Genomic DNA, 18755 nt, shown 5'->3' with positions numbered 1-18755 from the left:
CTCTATTAAAACGGAGAGAATAGTAAACTATAAATTTTCCTTTTTGCCGTTGTACAGTCTTGTTTGTTTGGATTGTTAGCTAATTAAACTACCTATTATTATTATACTTAGGACTCTAATATTTTTATTCTAATATCTTCCTAGATATGTTTTAGTTTATTCTGGATTAATTTCTTCGATCCTTGTTAGAATGAAATTCTAATGATATTTTGACTTTAACAATTAGATAATAACCATTAATAATAAATTAGAAAATACATTAGCATAAATATGTTTGTCTCTCCCAACATCCATGATTTTATATATGGTATAAATTATGTTAATAAGCGCGAATATAACCACTTATTTTAACAAATTAACATGATATAAATTGTTTGATCTATTTACTAATAAATATATAAGGTAAAATGATTTTTTATATTTTTATTTTTATCCAAATTGATAAAAAAAATATCCATAAAATTGATAGAATTTTTTTTTTTTTAGAATTCATCAAATTTCATTTATCGAATACGAAACAGTTACATTTGTAAGAAATTCGGAAAATTCAAAAACTAAACTCGATGACCTGACATGGAACAGACAACATGCTACCTGATTCGCAGATCTACTTACGAAAATAAATAAATTATCCAACTGTTCCGCCAATAAAGTGCCGTCTTCCCTCAATCTTCGACCATCGCCCGCAAACTGATTTATGAAATCAGAAACTACAGTCGTGGCATCGGATACAACAAACACATGAAAACCCTTCATAGAAAAGAGACAACAATCTTTCACATAAAAAGAACAATAAATTTTTCATATAAAACGAACAAAACAAAATTCTCAAAACAAACAAACAAAATACAATGTTAAAAAAATTAAAAAAAAAACTAATATAACCTATGAACGATTTCAACTTTGTTGTTGAAAGATCTCCAATCTATTTTCGATTTTTGATTTATGAAAATTTAAATTAAATTTGCTCTTCGTCGATAAATGTTAATCCATCAAGAAAAAAAATGAAAAACAATTAGCTATTTATTATACTATTTGAAATTAAAGTAACATAAAAGAAAAGATAGATACCGTCAACGGCAGTGGCGGAACTACGGGAGGGTCGGCCGACCCTCCTGGCCGCCGGAGAAAAACAAGAGACCGGTGCTACTTCACCGGTCTTTTATCTTTGTTTCCACCCCAGACCACAGCAGATGTAGATCCCTAGCTGCCAACTGAAAATTAGACATAATATGATGAAGTGTGGTGAAAAACAGTGAATTATGAAGCTGCGGCGCCGGCTTCACAGTGTGGTGAAAAACAGTGAATTATGGAGCTGCGGCGCCGGCTTCACAATGTAGAAGAAGACTTCTTTTTTAGATTTAAAACGGTTTCTCTTTTCAGGACAAAAATAGATGGCCAGGCCAATTGAATTTGTAACTAATACTTATTAAACAAAAAGGGCTAGGCTTATTTGTGGAGATACAACATTTATTTCAATTTTTTTGACAAATAGTTTTTATTTCAAATTCATTGTTCCTCCTTTTAATTCATATATTTATTTTCTAAAATTTCTAAATTTCCAAGTATCTTTTATCAATAAAATTAAACTTGAAAGTCATTTTTAACTTAAATTCTCCTTCAAATCTCTAACCTAATATAATTCTTTAATATAAAATTTTCTAATTTTATCTTTCAACATCAAACTATTTTTTCAATTATAATTATTGATTCTAATAATTTTTTAACATTTCTCTTTAAAAATCAAACCACCTCCATTTTTATGTAACTTTTTTTTCTTTCATTTTTTTTGTTTTTTATTTAGAAATATTAATTTAATTTATATATTTATACATAATTATTTAAATTTATTTTTCTATGTTATTTAAATTGATTTATATAGTTGAAAATTGATTGTATATTATTAATTATTGATAAAATAATATTTCAATTTTTTTATGATTTTTTCTATAAATATTTGAGGAAAATTAATCAAAATAAATTAATTTAGGATATGAATTTATTCGTTGTTCGAACATCAAAAAAATACCAACTCTTATGATTAAATAGATACTCCAATCATAATTTCCAAAAAATTACTTGTCATTCACATATAATTTAGTCCGGGCTGGAAAAAAAAAATCTTGGATCCGCAATTAAATTTCGACCCCCCTAATTTGAAATCCTGGTTCCGCCCCTGGTCAACGGCATTATCTAAACCATTGACCGCAGCGGAATAAGAATTGAGAAAAGAGCTATGGACAACTAGAGTTTTTTTTTAGAGAAAAAAGAGAGAAGAGAGGCTAGGGTTTTTTTTTCTCAAATAAATTTAAATTTTTCAGAACAAATGATAGCTTGATTCTTCATAATAAACTACATGTTGTATCTACTTATGTAACTTCTATTGTCCCTGGTTATTATGCTCAACTTCAAAAACGAATCAGCATTAAAAACGACAGCTTGATAGCTTGTTTATTCAAACATATATAAATATATACGGCAAATGCAAGCTGATAGTAATAAATAATTAAGAAGTTGGTGGAAACAAAAACCAGATAAAAAGAAAAATAATTCTATCATATATAGCTTAAGAAATAGTATATAAAATATAAAAATACAATGATTCAACAGAAGTATTATAAATGATAATGACAATCTTAATATACAACAAATATTACAAGAATAACAAACCAAACAAACAATGCAAATTCCTGTTGCTAAACAGTATTAAATGATGCAATAGTAATATCGAAGAATATGAAGAAAGCTATGTAAAATCCGCCGAGGTAGCATCAAATGGTCTATATGTAAGCATTGCTTTAAGGAGTATTAGTAGTTGACTGAGGTGGTTTGATGTCTTTGGGAGCAATTGGTATGGTAGGCAATGTCGGCTTTGGAAGCTCCGGAAAGTGTGGAAGAGATGGGAGTTCTGGTTTGGGGAACTCGGGAAGCTTGGGGAGTTCGGGTTTGGGCAATTCTGGCACCTTTGGAAGTTTAGGTTTTGGAAATTCGGGAATCTTGGGAAGTTCAGGTTTCGGCAATTCAGAAATTTTTGAGGCTTCAGGTTTTGGCAGATCGGGGATTTTGGGGAGTTCGGGTTTTGGCAGTTCAGGAATCTTGGGGAGTTCGGGTTTTGGCATTTCAGGGATCTTGGGAAGTTCAGGCATCTTTGGGAATTCTGGTTTTGGTAGTTCAGGAATCTTGGGTACTTCTGGCTTTGGCAATTCTGGCACCTTTGGAACTTCAGTTTTTTCCAATTCATCAGTCGACTTTGGGACTTCAGGTTTTTCCAATTCAGGAGTTTTGGGGACTTCAGGTTTAGGCAATTCCGGCACTTTTGGGACTTCAGGTTTTGGCAATTCAGGAATCTTGGGGAGTTCAGGTTTTGGCAATTCCGGCACCTTTGGAACTTCGGGTTTTTGCAACTCAGGTAACTTGGGTAGTACAGGTTTTGGCAACTCTGGCAATTTTGGCATCTCAGGTTTCGGTAATTCAGGCACTTCAGGCTTTGGCAACTCTGGCAATTCAGGTTTTGGTAAGATAGGAAGTTCAGGTTTCGTGTCGAGAAGTTGCCGTGCATCAACCTGAATTGATAAAGCAATGAGCAACAGCAGAAAAACTGATGACGAAAAGCGAAAACACGCCATTTTGAGGAGAAAAAGAATTTGAGCTTTTGAGAAATGAGTAATAAGTTTCTTTTTTGTCAGTTCTGTGTGTTGATTCTGAGTTGTATTGGATTGGCTTTTATAGATGTCAGGAGTGGGAAAATGTTGAAGTTTCAGGAAAAGTTGGTAAGAAATTAAGGTTATGTTCTTGGTAGTTTAACTTCTCACCTAATAATACTTCCAAACTAATCCTGACAAATGTCTGCTTTTCCAGTTGATTCATGGTGACCAAATTTTGTTGTTCAACTGAATTATCTTGTGAGGTTGAGATCGTTGGAGCAAGCAATGAACAAAGGGTCAACGCACCCCCTAAACTTGTGTCACGGGGTCATCTAACCCAATTTATACTTTTTTGAGCAAATAACCCCAAAACTCTTCATTTTCGGGTCAAGTAACCCATAGTTATATTTTTAAAACGCGTAAAATACAAATCGGAGGTGAGAGATGCAAAAAAATAATTAAATACTTCCCTAATTGTTGCGATATAATTATCCTAAATCTGTTTTTTAAAATAAAAATATAAATTATTGGGTTATTTGACCCAAAAATGAAGAGTTTTGGGGTTAGTTGCTCAAAAAAGTATAAATTGGGCTAGATGACCCCGTGTCACAAGTTCAGGGGGTGCGTTGACCCTTTGTTCAGCAAGCAATTGCCAATTTTTCTTCTCGCGCAAATAGTGTCGAAATTAAAAAATGACGGGCGAGTTACTGACTGAAAAAAGAGGCGGAATGAGATGACTTCAGACAAAATATACTAATAAAAGTAGGCGGTCCGGGAGGAGCCGTCCGCCTACCTCCTAGATTCCACCTCTGCTCCCGACTAGATGAGTTACATATGTCAAATATATATACCAATGGGAGTTGGTCCAAGTGGTAAGCGGCTTGGTATCGCTTAAGCAAGGTCTCGGGTTCGAGTCCTTGTGAATGCAGAAAATTCCCACTGGAAGACTCCCCCACCATGCCAGGTGCGCGACACGGGTCGGATCCGGATTAGTCAGGGCGAAGCCTTGGAAACCGGATGGGCTTACCAAAAAAAAAATATATATGAAAAACGTCCTTCTGTCTCATATTAATAAATAAATCAATATAAACGCTAGTCTTAAAAGATTTGATTTATCTAAATAAAATGAGTTATTTATATTAAAAAAAAATCAGACTTTGTGTCTTTTCCTTTCATGCATTCTACCATAATAATAATTAATAAGGGATATATGACATTTCTTAAATAATAACCGAGTGCATATACTAAGAATTTCATTATGTTGATTGTATTTCGTTATATTGAAGCCCTTCGAGCTTAGCTCATCTACGCTCTTGCAGCATGCTCTTCAGGCCATCGACTTTCGTAAGCTGAGCGTCTTCAAACTAGTATATTCTCACAATAGCGAGGTTTAACAACAAAGTTACGGCTTTAGGTGAATAGCGGAAGCGAACTCTCGAGTCTTAGCCCACACCAATCGAGATAACTCTGTTGGCATAGGATTCGTACTGCTATAAGATAAAGATAAATTAGTAATATCAGAAGCAATCTCAACTCCAACTTTGGCATACTGCTGTAAGTTCTTATAAACAGTTTTTTCAAACTGCTTCTAGAAATTTTAACATTCTTTCAACAAGTAATTACTGTAAAAAAAACAAAAGAACAACTAAACTATAACTGTAAAATCTAATGCCATTTGATTGTAGAAATTGGAGCTTTCAATTACAACAAAAATACAAGGTAAAGTTTTACATTTGCTTATACAACATAAAATGAAATCTTCTAATTACAACACAAATACAACAAGCTAGCTATTCCATGGATTCAAGGGAATAACATTATTTTTATCACATTTTTCTATTTATAAACAAACCACAAACTAAGCAAGCACGTAAATACAACAGACAACACGATGATACAAAAAGTAGTGGAAGAATGATGAGATGGTGATATAATAGACAATTTGAAGGCCCGATTTAGCACCAAAATGCTCGGTCTTTTACTGCAATTTTGCCATTTTCCCCCGTTAGATTGCTTGCCTTGTAATCGAGAGTCCATTTCTCAAATGCACAGTCAACAAAGTCATAGTAGCCACCATGAAGAGACAGTTCATCATTTCTTACTTTTTCTTCTATCCATGGATAAGTGAGGAGGTTTGTTAATGAACAGTTTACTGACTCCTGTTGAAAGATGAGAAATAGTTCACCAACTTTGCATATATAAAGTTTATGCATTGCGTAAATGATTACACGCCATTTATCATTAGTTAAATCCATCTGTTCTTTTTAAAAGTTTACTCAGTTTCTAAAACATTTACAAAGAAAGATAATTGAAACCAAAATTAGTTTAAAAGTAGGTAAAGAAAAATATAAACTACCTTCTCACAGTGTCTGCACTGCCGATCGAAGCTGAGATTAGTAGCGGCGGCTTTTGTTTTTAGCCTTGCGTTCATCCCAACAGACACCCAGCTTCCAATGAAACTACTGAAAAAGGAAAAAAGAAAAACAAATTAGCAAAAGAATCAACAAAGGTTAACAAAGGAATCGACAATAACTGCCTTCTTAACAGAACCTTGTTTCCACATCATCATGCATGCTCATTAAAGCACGGATTCCTCCGCAGCAACTGTGGCCAATGATTAAAATATTTTCAACCTGTAAAAAGGAATTTTAAATTATTTCTGAAAGAAGATAAGGTATAATTTTCCAGGCATGACAACTGATGCACAAAGTTCCCACATCTCAAAGAAAATCATAGAACTATTGATTCTACCATATAAACCAATATTTTAGAAGATAAGCCGTTTATTCACAATTATCTTACAACAGGGAATAATCCAATTTGATGGTTGTAAATTGTAATCAAAAAACTATAATATATGTGTGTGTGGTGCTTGTTTCTGATTCTTGCTTGAATACTTGCCCTTTTTTCGCTCTCAAATAAATTTCTCCAAGAAATACGAAAGAAGGAAAATCTAAAGTTGACACTTATGTTTTACTTACATTAAGAGAATTTACAGCAAATTCTAATGCAGCATTTGTTTCTGATGGTCCGCTCTGCACATATATAAACAGGTCCAATTCAAAAACTGCAAATGCCAACAAATTTATATTCCGATATCACCTCCATCTAACAGTTAATCAAATGTGGTATATATACCTCATATGAGGGCACCATATTTGCAACATTGCGCACCACAAATGCTTCTCCTGGTTGGAATCCCAAGATATTCGAGGGGCAAACCCTAGAGTCTGCACAAGCAATCACCATAAACTGTCGATGAAAATGTTAGTCAAATCGAAATTTTCTGACATTCAGTTGCAATGAACCCCAGTAGGAATCATTACTATGCATAAAAATATGGTTAAGTTTTATTAAATGAAGTAGAAAAACAATGATTACCTTTGGTGATTGACCCTTGGAAAGATTTTCAAAGTGTTTCAAGTTTTCCCTGCTCGAGAAATGAATATGAAATTAAAAGGCATAAATAATTTTCCTTTTTGAAAGATAGCAAAGAAATGAGTCAGAATTCTCCACCGCTTACATGTAGGTGTTCTTTTTAAAATTCATAAAATGTTGTTTCATGTCATCGAATAAAACACCATCATCTTTGGTTACTACTGAAGGATTCTCCATTTTGTCACTTCTAAGTTCCTTGGTCGCCCCTGGAGGCTCCTTTGAGGCCTTCAACTTCAAATTAGCATTGCTGAAAAAGTTGGAAAAAATATTTGTAACAGCTTCAACAAATGTTTCAGTATTGTCAAATACAGTGAATTGCATAGCTTGAAACTCGATCAAACAGCCAACATAACTAAAGATCAAACAGTATTTGCAAGGTTCACAAATTTTACTACAAACAGATAACTGGAAAAGCTAACCCTACAAACTATATGGCACGAAAATCATAAATACCAGTTAATATAATTTTAGTAATAAGACGTGTTTCTGTAGATTTTAACTATGTTGCACAGAAACTTCACGAATCCTATATTCCAGCGTTTCGTTTCCCTTCACGATAACATTTTTGAAGCTTCAAAACTCTATCAAATACAACATCAATCCAGAATAAATTGCAACCAAGTAAGCAATACATCATAAACCATGACACATTTTAAATTAGAGCATTAAGGCAAAAATATATAAAATAGCTCGAGTAAAAACTGATAAAGCTATATTATAGCACACAGATTGCAGTTGGCTTGTAGTGTTTATAATATTAGAAACTTCTGTTATTCATGGCTTCTACTGTACATGGTTATCAGTTTTAGATAGAGTAAAACTCTTCAATATCTATCTTGTATAATAAGAGTTCTAACTCTTATCATTCACTTGCTGTATATATAGCCTTGTATCACTGATTAACAATATAATTCATTATTGATCTCATTCAATAATTCTATAAAAACATGACTGAAAACCAACTAAAATCAGATTACTACAGCAAATCTAGCACACTACCGATCCAAGATTTGACATATGCTGAATTCTAACTACAGAAATCACAATACAATAAATAAAGAAACAAACAAACATTTAACTTGAGACATTCAGCTAAATTGATTAAAGATCAACCAACTCACCACCAAAACAGCTTCTAACACTAAAAACTGAGCTACATCAAAGAAATTAACAGCACACATACAAAGTTACAAACTAACAAAAGGAAACAAGCTTTTCTTGGTAACCAAACAAAAATCAAAAGGAAAAAGATACAAACTTACTTAGAAATTGCACATAATCTCAAACGGGTATGTTCAGTCCCACCTAATTTCACATTAGACTCAAAGATCTGCAACAAAAAACACATAAATCAACAAAAAAACACTCAAAAAAAGTGGCAAAAAAGACACAAAAAAGATCATAACCTGAGTTCTAAACAACAAAGATTTAGACTTTATTGGTTTAATCAACGATTTACTACAAAAGGGCTCCTTTGAAACATAACAAGAAGGTGAAAGATTAGCCATTAAAGATGGAACAGAGTGGAAATTAAAATAAAAAGATGTGGAACTGAGACAGCCATTTGTAAAGTTGTAAGCTTTATTTATTTATAATTAAAGGGCATGTGTTATGTTTAATTTGGTGTGGTGTTAGATGAAGAAAGAACCGACATTGACGGAGGAAACAAAGTTTGTGGGCATTTGCTGCTTGTTTTATTTAATGGCGATGATGCCAACTAAGCTAACATAGTGTTCTTGATTTTGAAATTTTTGAAATTTTTCCTGAATTTTTGGATATTCTTTTCTCTTTTTTAACCGGTAGTTGTGAGTCTACTTGGCTCGAGAAATGAGTTGGTAAAGTTTACCTCTTTTAACAAAATCTAAGAGATTTATAATTTAAATTAATTTTTTATGTGCAAGTGAATTTGATAAGGAATAATTATACAACGCAACGGTTGCGTCACGTCATTCGTGCAATAAATCAATGAGGCGTTAGCCATGTGCAAATGTTTAATGATGAAAAAATAAGCAATAAATAAAAATTTCCTATTGCAAATAATTATTGGCTTGTTGTAAGAATTACGTGGCACATCCGTCGTATGGGATAAATACTCTTTAATAAGGCGTTTTTCTGACTTGATTCAGATGGAGGGCCCGAACTGTACTCATTTCGTTTACACTCCGACCTAAAAAAAAATTCAATTATATCCTATTTCGGGTTTTCAGGTTTTAACTCTACCTAATGAGTTAAATTGACCTCTTCTTATTCGAAAAAAGTTCAAATTAATCTTTTATTTTTAATCTATATTCTAAATAAATGTTAATGTTATTAATAGTATAAAAACACTTTCTTCCTTAAAAATTCAACTGATGATAAACATCTTTATTTAATTTATTCAATAAATTTTAAAATTTGAAAACGTTAAACAAATATCCTTTATAGAAAATAAAGTCGATTTACGAAAAAAAATTAGATTATTAAAAACACACCCTTTGCCGGTAAGCTGTTGATGGTTGGTTCATTGTAAAGAAGGTGAAGTCGTTTGAAGAGTAAGCTCCAAGCTGCAATTATGCACGAAAAAAAATGATTAGCAAATGGGCTAATGACATAATTAATATAAAGTGTCAGGGACAGAGCTACCCTGTCGGGTCAAACAAAAATTAACTCGTAAAGATTGAAACAAAGTGTTTAAACGGAGTTGTTCTTCCTCGAAAAAAAAGAAAAACAGATTCGACGGATTGTCGGATCTGTTCTTCCACTTCTTCCCCGGCCAAGGGAAGAACAGCGGAGCTGTTCTTCTCCGACATGGAGAAGAACGGCGGATATGTTCTTCCTCGCCAAGGGAAGAACAGCTAGCTGTTCTTCTCCAGCCACGGAGAAGAACAAGGCTATGGCCGGATCTCTCCGGCCAGCTCTTCTCTGGCCTCCATGGCCGGAGAATAAAAATTTTAAAAATTAAAAATAAAAATAAATTAATTATCAGAATGTAGAATTTTTTAAAGATAAAGGTCTTGTTTGTAGTTTTTTAAATTGAAAAAAGTAACATAAACTCTTATATTTAGTTATTTTTAATGCTTTCATCCTTAAATTAATAAAATTGTCAAAATTTAAAATTTTAGGGTACAGTTGAAACCTGAAAATCTAAATTAGGGAAAATTGAAAATAACCTAGTCCGGGGTGTAAACGAAAAAAAATTTAAGGTGGGGGGTTTTTTAAGTGATTAAGCCAGTTTAAATTAATATAATTTTTAATTTATTGAAATTTAATTTGATATTGAGATTTTAATTTTAGTTTATTTTAAAAACTAATTAGGATGAACCATAATTCAAAAACTGTAGTTTAAACTAATTCAATACTATTAATAAAGATATGAAGCATTTTTTATTTATATTAAATGTTAGCCGGGATTAATAAATATTATAATGCATATGAAATCAGGCAAACTATGCAAAAAAAAAAACCTCCTCATTAGCCAAGCCTTCATATGCCAAATGAAGTCATTACATTGATAAAAAAAATCATTACAAATCGAAGTCTACTTCTGATGATCTAACATAAAACAAGTATTTTATATTGGTATTGTCTGATTCGTAAGTCGTCTTACAAAAATAATAATAATTTATAAAAATATTTTACTAATTTAATACAATCTTCTATCAAGAAAAATAAAAATATGTTTTCAGAAAGACTCTGATTTCTTAGTTCCAAAGTTACATCCATAACGTCTGATTCAATAATCACATTAGAATTTTTTTTTCAACCAACTTCAGGCCTTTTTTTACTTAAACTCTATGACAAACTTGAAGAGAAAGACAATAGAGAATTCTTGCATCGAACTTTAACGATCATGCTAAACTTTAATTTTCCTCGCCATATATTTGGTGCAATTTTGTTTAGCTCCTAAAATATAGTTGTGTTCACTTTCCACCACCCCTCCGCTGGGGCTCGACAATTGATGACCCATCATCCATACCAATCTCTACATCACAAAATTATCGGTCCTCAAAAGTTAGCAGCGCTTACAAGTAGCCAAATTATAACAAGCATCAAAAATAATCAAAGACGTTGATCCCTCTTTCTTCGACCAAACAACATGGTTACGATTGATCCAAATATATCGACATATTATAATTGATAGAGTCGCTTCATCAGCCTTCATATTTTCCAACTAGATTGTAATACCCCAAAATAATTTAAAGTAATTACGTCGTGCCACGTGTCGAAATTTCCGATAAATTAAATTAAGGAAAATTTAATTTAATTATATCGGGAATTTAGAATAAATTTTAATAAGTTAATTAGCGGGATTTGAGGATTTAACTTTAAAAATTAATATAAAATAAATTATAAATCCCGTGACGGATTTTATTTCGCCAAAGTCCGCGAAATAATTTATAGTACTAGTGGTAAAAGTTTCGGGTCAATCGGAGATCGTTTAAAATTAGGACGCGAATAGGTTTTGGATTAAATTGAAACTTTTAAAAAGTCTCAAGGACCAAAGCGCAAATTAGTCAAGTTATATATATAAAACCCTTCAGATGAAGAATCCAGACCTTCATCTTCACATTTCATTTCTCTCGTATCGTTCATCGCCGTTTCCGTCGCTCGATTCCGTTCTTCGTCCGTTTCCAACGTTCTATAACTCAAAACAATCGTATTTCAGTGGCGTATCACGGTAAACTTGACGTTTTCTCGTTTAAACGAATATATTTTGAGTTATATCGATTCAAAGTTTTAGGCCACGAAACGATTTTATCGATTTATCGATTATAGAATCGTATTTGGATGTTTTGAAGTTAGAATTAGCGTTTTGGATACGTTTAGAGCGTTTTAACGCGTTGGAGCACGTCGGAAATCGATCCCGGGCTAAGCCCGTGGCTGTGCATCGCACAGCCGGACTGTGCGAACGCACAGTCACACTGTGCGGACGCACAGTCCCCTGTGCAATCGCACAGGTAAACGCGCGTACGCACAGCGTTTTCACCTATCAACCCGTTTTGAAGAAAATATTTCGTACGCGCATACCGAGACTTGAAACCGATTATTATTCGATTAATTATTGATTAATTAGAGGCGTTAACCTAATGAGGTTAAACAAGAATTGAGTTAAAAGTGGTATTCGATCCGTAAACGAGTTAGGTACCGTTTATCGGAATATACGTGAGAAGCACGACGGTTAATGAGAATTAAGTGTATCGAGTCTCGAGTCTAGAGTAAATCTTAGAATAGGATTCTGATACAAGTCAACTGTTTTAAAATTTATTTTAGATCCGGCGAGGCAAGAAGCAACTGGACCAGTAGATCGGGAAGCTTGACGTTCCAAAGCCCCGACGTATTTTTGGATTAGCGTTTTCTGTGAGTTTATACAAGTTTACTTTTAAAGTATTTACACAAGCAATTATTTTATATTGCTTTATGTTTGATTTGCATGTTTATAGTGCGAAATCTTTATATGAATTGCATATATGCTTGATTTGAAACCAGTATTGATCTGATGGAACGTGCTACCTATTGAGCGGCAATAGGACTGTGTGATCACCAGTTTTGATTTGATACAGCTGTAATACGATTAATAACACGAATTTCGAAGTCAGATGTACGAATGTGATACGAGAGTGAACTCGGTTACAATGTAACCTGAGCCCCGTATCTAGTGGGTTGGACCCACCATTGGAGTTAAGAGAATTGTCGCGACTGACGTGGTAGAGTGTGAATACTCCCGGGTCGGACTATTGGATAAGTTTCCTTTGAGTACATACGATTAGCATGTTCGAGGATTAGGGTTTCAATCGGATCTTGTACTTGGCTGCATATGATTGAATATTGTTTTATGTTTCATTTGAATACTTATTAGCAAACATGTGAACTCACTCAGTATATTCTCATATACTGACCCCTCACGGACTTCTTTTCAGGGTAAAAGACGCTTTTAAAGCAACGGACTTCTACTCTACTTCCAGAAGTCTGTATTTTTGAAAGTATGTAAAGAAACAGTACTTTACTCTTAGAGCTGCAGTAGATAAGTGTTTTGCAAGTCAACCTGTAATATATAGTTTTCTGTAAATATAACTTTAATGTTTTAAAGTATATATGTTTTACACTTGCTGCGTTTTGATGTTTGAGATTGCCAGAGGATATGTATGCCTGACATGTGTTTTCAGCATGACACGTGTTTATGTATGTCATGCATGACGTTGATATTCGCAAAAAATTATTTTACGTTTTTAGGCTTGCTACGGGTTTCGAAGCAACCACTCCCATTCCCTAGCGCCGGTCTCGGCCCTGAGATTGGGTCGTGACATAAATACTACACTAAGAGGGGAAAAAAAGCCCACCGTACAAATCATATGAAGTTGTTACAGTGATAAGAAAATCATTACAGGTCGACAACTACTCTTGATGACCTAACATAAAATGACTTTTTTGCGTAAAAGCATGTATTGTGTGATTCGTAAATCGTCTTACAAAAAGAAATGAAAATAACAAGAGTGTGTTGCTAATAATACAGTCTTCTATCAAGAAAAATAAAAGATCTATTTTATGATTAAAGCTAGCTGGAAATTAAAAATTTAAGTTGTACCAAAATTTTGTCTATGTTTCAATTTGAAATCCCAAATTTCATTCATATTAAAGAGGTGCCAAACTTTTGCCTATATTATTATCAAATTTTGCTGCCAAAGTACTGGACAAAACGACTTTCTGTTAATAATAACTTAAATTTTTATATTATTTTTTATTTAATTAGGAATTTGATTTATTTTTTAATAAAATGTTAGTAAACTGTTAGTAAACGGTTAGCAAATTAACTTATCCTTTAGTAAACTGTTAGTAGACGGTTAGTAAATTATTAGTGAAAACAAATATTCAGTAAATCGTTAGCAAACTGTTAGAAATTACAATTATATTATTACAAATAAAAAAATATTATTATGAAAAATTTTGGTCACACTATAAATTTCAATTAATTTTGATAGAAAAGTATTTTTGAGAATAATAATGTGTTTGAAATAACCAAGATGTCCATTTTCTCATAAGCCCAGTACTGTCATTTCACAGCCCAGCCTTCTTACCATTAAGCTTTCATAAGAAAGACTTTTCTGACTACTGACCGGTTAATTACTAGGTAGAAGACAAACACTTGGGGTTCTGTCTTATGACTTCACTTTTATAGTCTTGTCAAACGAACAAAGGATCAATTCACCCCCTCAACTTGGCACGAAATATCAAATGAGTCATTCTCGTCGCTTTTGGTACAAACAGACCCAAAACTTGCGTTTTCGTATCGAATCAGCCCCTTTTTTATTCTTGCCCACTCTCAACCTGTGTTTGAAACACACTCTCCTAGTTAAAAGTCTAGAATAGTGCTTATTATTTTTAAAAATTACAAAATAAGACCTGAATTTAAAAAAAAAACTAAATTTTAAAAAAAATAAATTGAAGGAGGAGCAGCTCAGCTGCTCCTCCTCAGCTCCTCCGGCTGCCGGAGGAGCATTGCTCCACCGGAAGAGCAGACCCAGATGGGTCTGCTAGATGGGTCTGCTTCGGCGACGGGTCTGCTCTTCCACGATGGAGGAGCAGACCCGCTGAGATTGCGGAAAAAAAAAACGCGAAGAAAAAAAAATCGAAAAAAGCGATGAATTAGAATTAATTGTGTTTTATTAGAGTGAATTAGGGTATAATTAAGAGTTTTGATTAAGTAAAATATAATTTTTTTTAATAAATTTAAATAAAATGTAATTAATTCGAGTTAAATGTGTTTAATTAAGATATAATTATAGTTTTAATTAGTTAGGATATGATTAATTAAGTTAATTAAATAAAATTAACAAACTCACTCTCTCAAGGGCTCTTTTGATACGAAAACACAAGTTTTGGGTCTGTTTGTACCAAAAGCGATGAGAATGACTCATTTGATATTTCGTGTCAAGTTGAGGGGGTGAATTGATCCTTTGTTCCTTGTCAAACTATGATACTTACACGTGGCAGATGAGATCAAGATGGTCATCGTCATGTATGTTAGAAAAATGAGATACAAAGTTAGTCGAAAGCTTGAGTGTACTGAATCTTTACTCAGATGATCATGCTGTACACTGTCCTTCAAAATAAAACCTGAATGTCTTAAAATTACTTTCAAGATTGTTTTGTTAGATTTTAGGATTGATGTTGTCATCTTTACATATAGAGAATAAAATATAAGTGGAGTATTTTTTCATTACATCACCATATATATTTTTATAAATTATTTAGTAGATTAATTGTATTGGAAAAGATAATAAAAGACAAACAATAGTACTTGATTAAAATAAAAGAGAACAATTAAAAATAAATAAATAAATAAATAAATATTGTTGCCTCAATTTTCAGTTCTGCTATTTCATATTAGCATTTTAATTATCTGTAAAATTTAATAAAATAATATGTTTAATTATTTTCCGATTACCAATATGTTAAAAGTCAAAAATAAGTTTTAATTTAATTTAACATTGACAATATATTAAAAGTATTATAATCATAAATATTTTTATATGTAAAACTAAAATGTTAAACTATATCAAAAAAATTGGGGAGCTTTACCCCGTCACCCATGTCGTTGTAGCAAATAAGCTGATTTAAAATAAATTAATAAAAATAAAACAATAATCATAATTGATCCCGCTAATTTCCGCTAAATATATCACAGATAAAAAAGTTGTATATCAAATATTTTAAAATATATTTTTAACTTTTAATAATTCGGATATCAAACAACAAAAAACACTCCATTAATACAATTTATTAAAATAAAAATAGAAACACTGCAATAAGTATTTTAAAAGGGTTACACGCCACTAGTTCTTAAATTAAATGTACTTAATTGTGCATTCAATAGTGTTAGTGGTGCAAATTGCTAATTGGTAGTTTTTTAATTAAACAAACAAAAATTAACCCAAAACCTTCCATTTCATTTTTCTCATCTGAATCCTGAATCAAACAAAACTCCACATGTGAAAAACCTGATTAAATCCAACAATTACCATTTTACCCTCATAAGTCTCCCTCTTCTCCGATTGCCATGACTGACTTACGAAATGACACAAATAGCCCTCCTCCAACATCCATTAGCAACTCATAACTCCCTGTAATTGTTCTAAAACGACAGGGCTTTTTCGTCAACTCAACAAAAAATTGACCCAGCTTCCTTTTCCTCTTCTTCCCTTTCCCAAACCCTAATCCGCAAAGTAGAGAGAGAAATTAAAAAAAATTAGAGAGAGAAATGGACGGCGTCGGTGGCGGTGGCAGTTACAGAATAGAGGCGGAGCGGTGGCTAACGATATCGGAAAAGCTACTAACAGCACGCGATTTCCAAGGAGCTAAAAGCTTCGCGATCCGGGCGCGTGAATCGGACCCTAGATTACTCGAATTCGCCGACCAAATAATCGCCGTAGCCGACACGCTCCTCGCCGGAGAATTAAGAGTGATAAACTACAACACAGGGAGCAATAACAACGACTATTACGCGATATTACAGATTCCGAGACTGAGTCAATCGATGGAACTCGTCGCGAATCAGTACAGAAAATTAGCTTTGCTGTTGAATCCGACCAGGAATAGGCTTTCATTTGCTGAGCTGGCGTTTAGACTTGTATCTGAAGCTTGGATGGTGTTTTCTAATCCTTCTAAGAAGGCATTGTATGATCATGAGTTGCAAGTGAGTCAGCTCGGCCAGTTTGGTCAACTCGGTCAGTTACAGCAGCAGCCACTCGGTCAACTCGGCATGCCTAGTGGTAGTGGTGGTGGTAATGTTGGTCATCATCATCAACAACAAGATTATATGTTTATGAATCAGCAGCAACAGCACCAGCAGCAGCAGCATCAGCAACAACAGCAGGGAAATCTTATGAGTTTTTCCGAGTCACCTCGGTCAACTCGTCCAGCTCAGCCAAGAATGACTGAGCCGATTCGGCCTATAGCTCAGCATAAACCAGCTCCTGAACCGAGCCGTCCAATACCAGCCACTGAGATGAGCCGTTCAACATATGAGCCCACTCGTCCAACAGTGACAACTGAGCCTACTCGTCCTACTGTAACAACTGAGCCCACTCGTCCTACTGTAACAACTGAGCCTACTCGTCCAATAGTAACAACTGAGCCCCCTCGTCCAGCAGCAACATCTCCACCCCCTCGTCCGACAGCGACATCTCCACCCGCTCGTTCGACTACTGCAACTCCGCTGCCCGCTCGTCCAGCAACAACGCCTGAGCCCAGTCGTCATGTAGTCTTAGCTCAACCTAAAGTATCCGAGTCGTCTCGGGCATCGCATACTGAGTCAGCTCGTACACCAGCTCAGCATAAACAAGCAATGCCAACTATTACTAGTAATGCTGAGTCATCGGCCCGCATGGCTGGATCGTCGACTATGGAGTCAGAAGCAACGAGTTTCTGGACTGCATGCCCCTACTGTTTTATACTATATGAGTATCCAAAGGCATATGAAGATTGTGCAATTAGGTGTCAAAAATGTAAAAGGGCATTTCATGCAGCAGTGATACCATCACCACCGGTAACGTCCGGTAAAGATAGTTACTTTTGCTGCTGGGGTTATTTCCCGTTAGGGTTTTCGGGTAATAAAGGGGGAGGCGGGATTGGTGGTGCTAATTGGTCACCTGTATCAGCAATGTTTGCTACTCCTTTTCAGGGTAAGCAACAAGCAAGGCAGAAAGTGATTTATAAAGATGATGTGTATATAGAGTTATCTGATCCTAGTGAATCGGATTCCGACGATGATGACTGGGATGATAGTAGACGAAAGAAGTTAAAAAATAGCAAAGGGAAAGGAACTCCTAGTAAAAATGTGGGGAGGACCCAAATTGAGAGAGCTAAGAAGGTGATTGTCCAAAATGGGGATGCTACCGCATCAGCCGCTGGCACTAGCGGCCTGGTCAATGTGCAAGGGGAAATTGTGAGGAGAGGAGAAGCGAGTAGTGGGCGGAAGAGAGGAGCGAAGGATTTGGGGAAGTTGGATTTGAATGTAATGTTTAGTAATGAGGTGGAGGAGGCGGTTCCGAGTGTGAGTGAAGGGAATGGAACTGGGAATGGGGAGGAGGACAATATTGAAGGTATTGGGTTTTTTGAAGGTCTTGATGAGTTTTTAAGTAGTTTGCCGATACTCTCTGTTGTTGGAGATGACAAGGTGAAGGCTAGTTAGTGAAGTAAGACCCTTCCTTTCTGTTGTTGTTACTTTTTCGGTTTCTCTTTTTTATTTTTTGGTAGTTCTTTTATTGTATCTTGTAGTATTTAATCATGGAGAGGCACTGGCATTGCATTTGCACATTTGCCTGGCCGTCTTAATCAGTGTATATTTTGCAGATTCCTGTTTTTTTTTCTCTGAATTTTCTGAAATAATTTGCTTTTGGGCTTTGTTAATTTTGTACCTGTAATCTACTTGAAGAGTAGATTGCAAATTTTTGTATCTATTAGGTTCACTGGTTATACAATGCACTTCTTTACATTAAACCCCAGTCAATTACAGAACAAAAACCACTAAGTACGCCAATCACTTTAAAATGTCAGAGGAGCTCTTACCTTCTACAGCATTTCAGTCGAAAAGGTGCGTGAGATCTGTCAACTTTTTTTTTTACCATGATATTTGGTTGATAATTTATGCCTGAAAAAAAAAATTATGCCTGGTTTGATGCTGCTGTTGCAGATATT

At 34.2% G+C, this 18755-nt stretch overlaps 3 protein-coding genes across 4 annotated transcripts; 1 reads left to right on the top strand and 2 right to left on the bottom strand.

Moving 5' to 3' along the window:
• Positions 1 to 2599: 2599 nt before the first annotated feature.
• On the bottom strand, positions 2600 to 3691 carry LOC126660072 (protein PELPK1-like). Its single transcript, XM_050353406.1, has one exon. The coding sequence runs from the start codon at positions 3624 to 3626 to the stop codon at positions 2799 to 2801; it is 828 nt and encodes a 275-aa protein (XP_050209363.1). The 5' UTR covers positions 3627 to 3691; the 3' UTR covers positions 2600 to 2798.
• Positions 3692 to 5299: 1608 nt separating this feature from the next.
• LOC126661324 (beta carbonic anhydrase 5, chloroplastic) lies at positions 5300 to 8842 on the bottom strand. 2 transcript variants are annotated; one of them, XM_050355148.2, is made up of 9 exons: positions 8522 to 8842; positions 8345 to 8412; positions 7168 to 7329; positions 7026 to 7074; positions 6783 to 6896; positions 6626 to 6679; positions 6195 to 6277; positions 6001 to 6106; positions 5300 to 5803 (listed from the first exon to the last, which is right to left on the bottom strand). In XM_050355148.2, the coding sequence occupies exons 1-9, from the start codon at positions 8588 to 8590 to the stop codon at positions 5600 to 5602; spliced, it is 909 nt and encodes a 302-aa protein (XP_050211105.1). In that variant the 5' UTR covers positions 8591 to 8842; the 3' UTR covers positions 5300 to 5599. The 2 variants fall into 2 exon arrangements, with proteins under 2 accessions (XP_050211105.1, XP_050211104.1); XM_050355147.2 differs by having other exon boundaries at positions 8489 to 8841.
• A 7209-nt stretch (positions 8843 to 16051) lies between these two features.
• On the top strand, positions 16052 to 18467 carry LOC126660421 (uncharacterized). The gene has a single exon (XM_050353917.2). The coding sequence runs from the start codon at positions 16318 to 16320 to the stop codon at positions 18247 to 18249; it is 1932 nt and encodes a 643-aa protein (XP_050209874.1). The 5' UTR covers positions 16052 to 16317; the 3' UTR covers positions 18250 to 18467.
• Positions 18468 to 18755: the final 288 nt, after the last annotated feature.

The sequence above is a fragment of the Mercurialis annua genome, linkage group LG8, assembly GCF_937616625.2.
Source record: "Mercurialis annua linkage group LG8, ddMerAnnu1.2, whole genome shotgun sequence".
In the NCBI taxonomy this organism is placed as follows: domain Eukaryota; kingdom Viridiplantae; phylum Streptophyta; class Magnoliopsida; order Malpighiales; family Euphorbiaceae; genus Mercurialis; species Mercurialis annua.
The sequence above is the reverse complement of the archived record's forward strand: the minus strand, read 5'-3'. Positions and strand labels throughout refer to the sequence as shown.

Bases quoted from the DNA above. Each gene is read 5' to 3' on its own strand.
- LOC126660421 (XM_050353917.2), top strand. From the start codon at position 16,318: ATGGACGGCGTCGGTGGCGGTGGCAGTTACAGAATAGAGGCGGAGCGG.
- LOC126661324 (XM_050355147.2), bottom strand. From the start codon at position 8,590: ATGGCTAATCTTTCACCTTCTTGTTATGTTTCAAAGGAGCCCTTTTGT. The intron at 8,413-8,488 runs GTTATGATCTTT...TTTTTGTTGCAG, and splicing joins CTTTGTTGTTTAGAACTCAG to ATCTTTGAGTCTAATGTGAA. The intron at 6,278-6,625 runs GTAAGTAAAACA...TCCTTTTTACAG, and splicing joins TTGCTGTAAATTCTCTTAAT to GTTGAAAATATTTTAATCAT.
- LOC126660072 (XM_050353406.1), bottom strand. From the start codon at position 3,626: ATGGCGTGTTTTCGCTTTTCGTCATCAGTTTTTCTGCTGTTGCTCATT.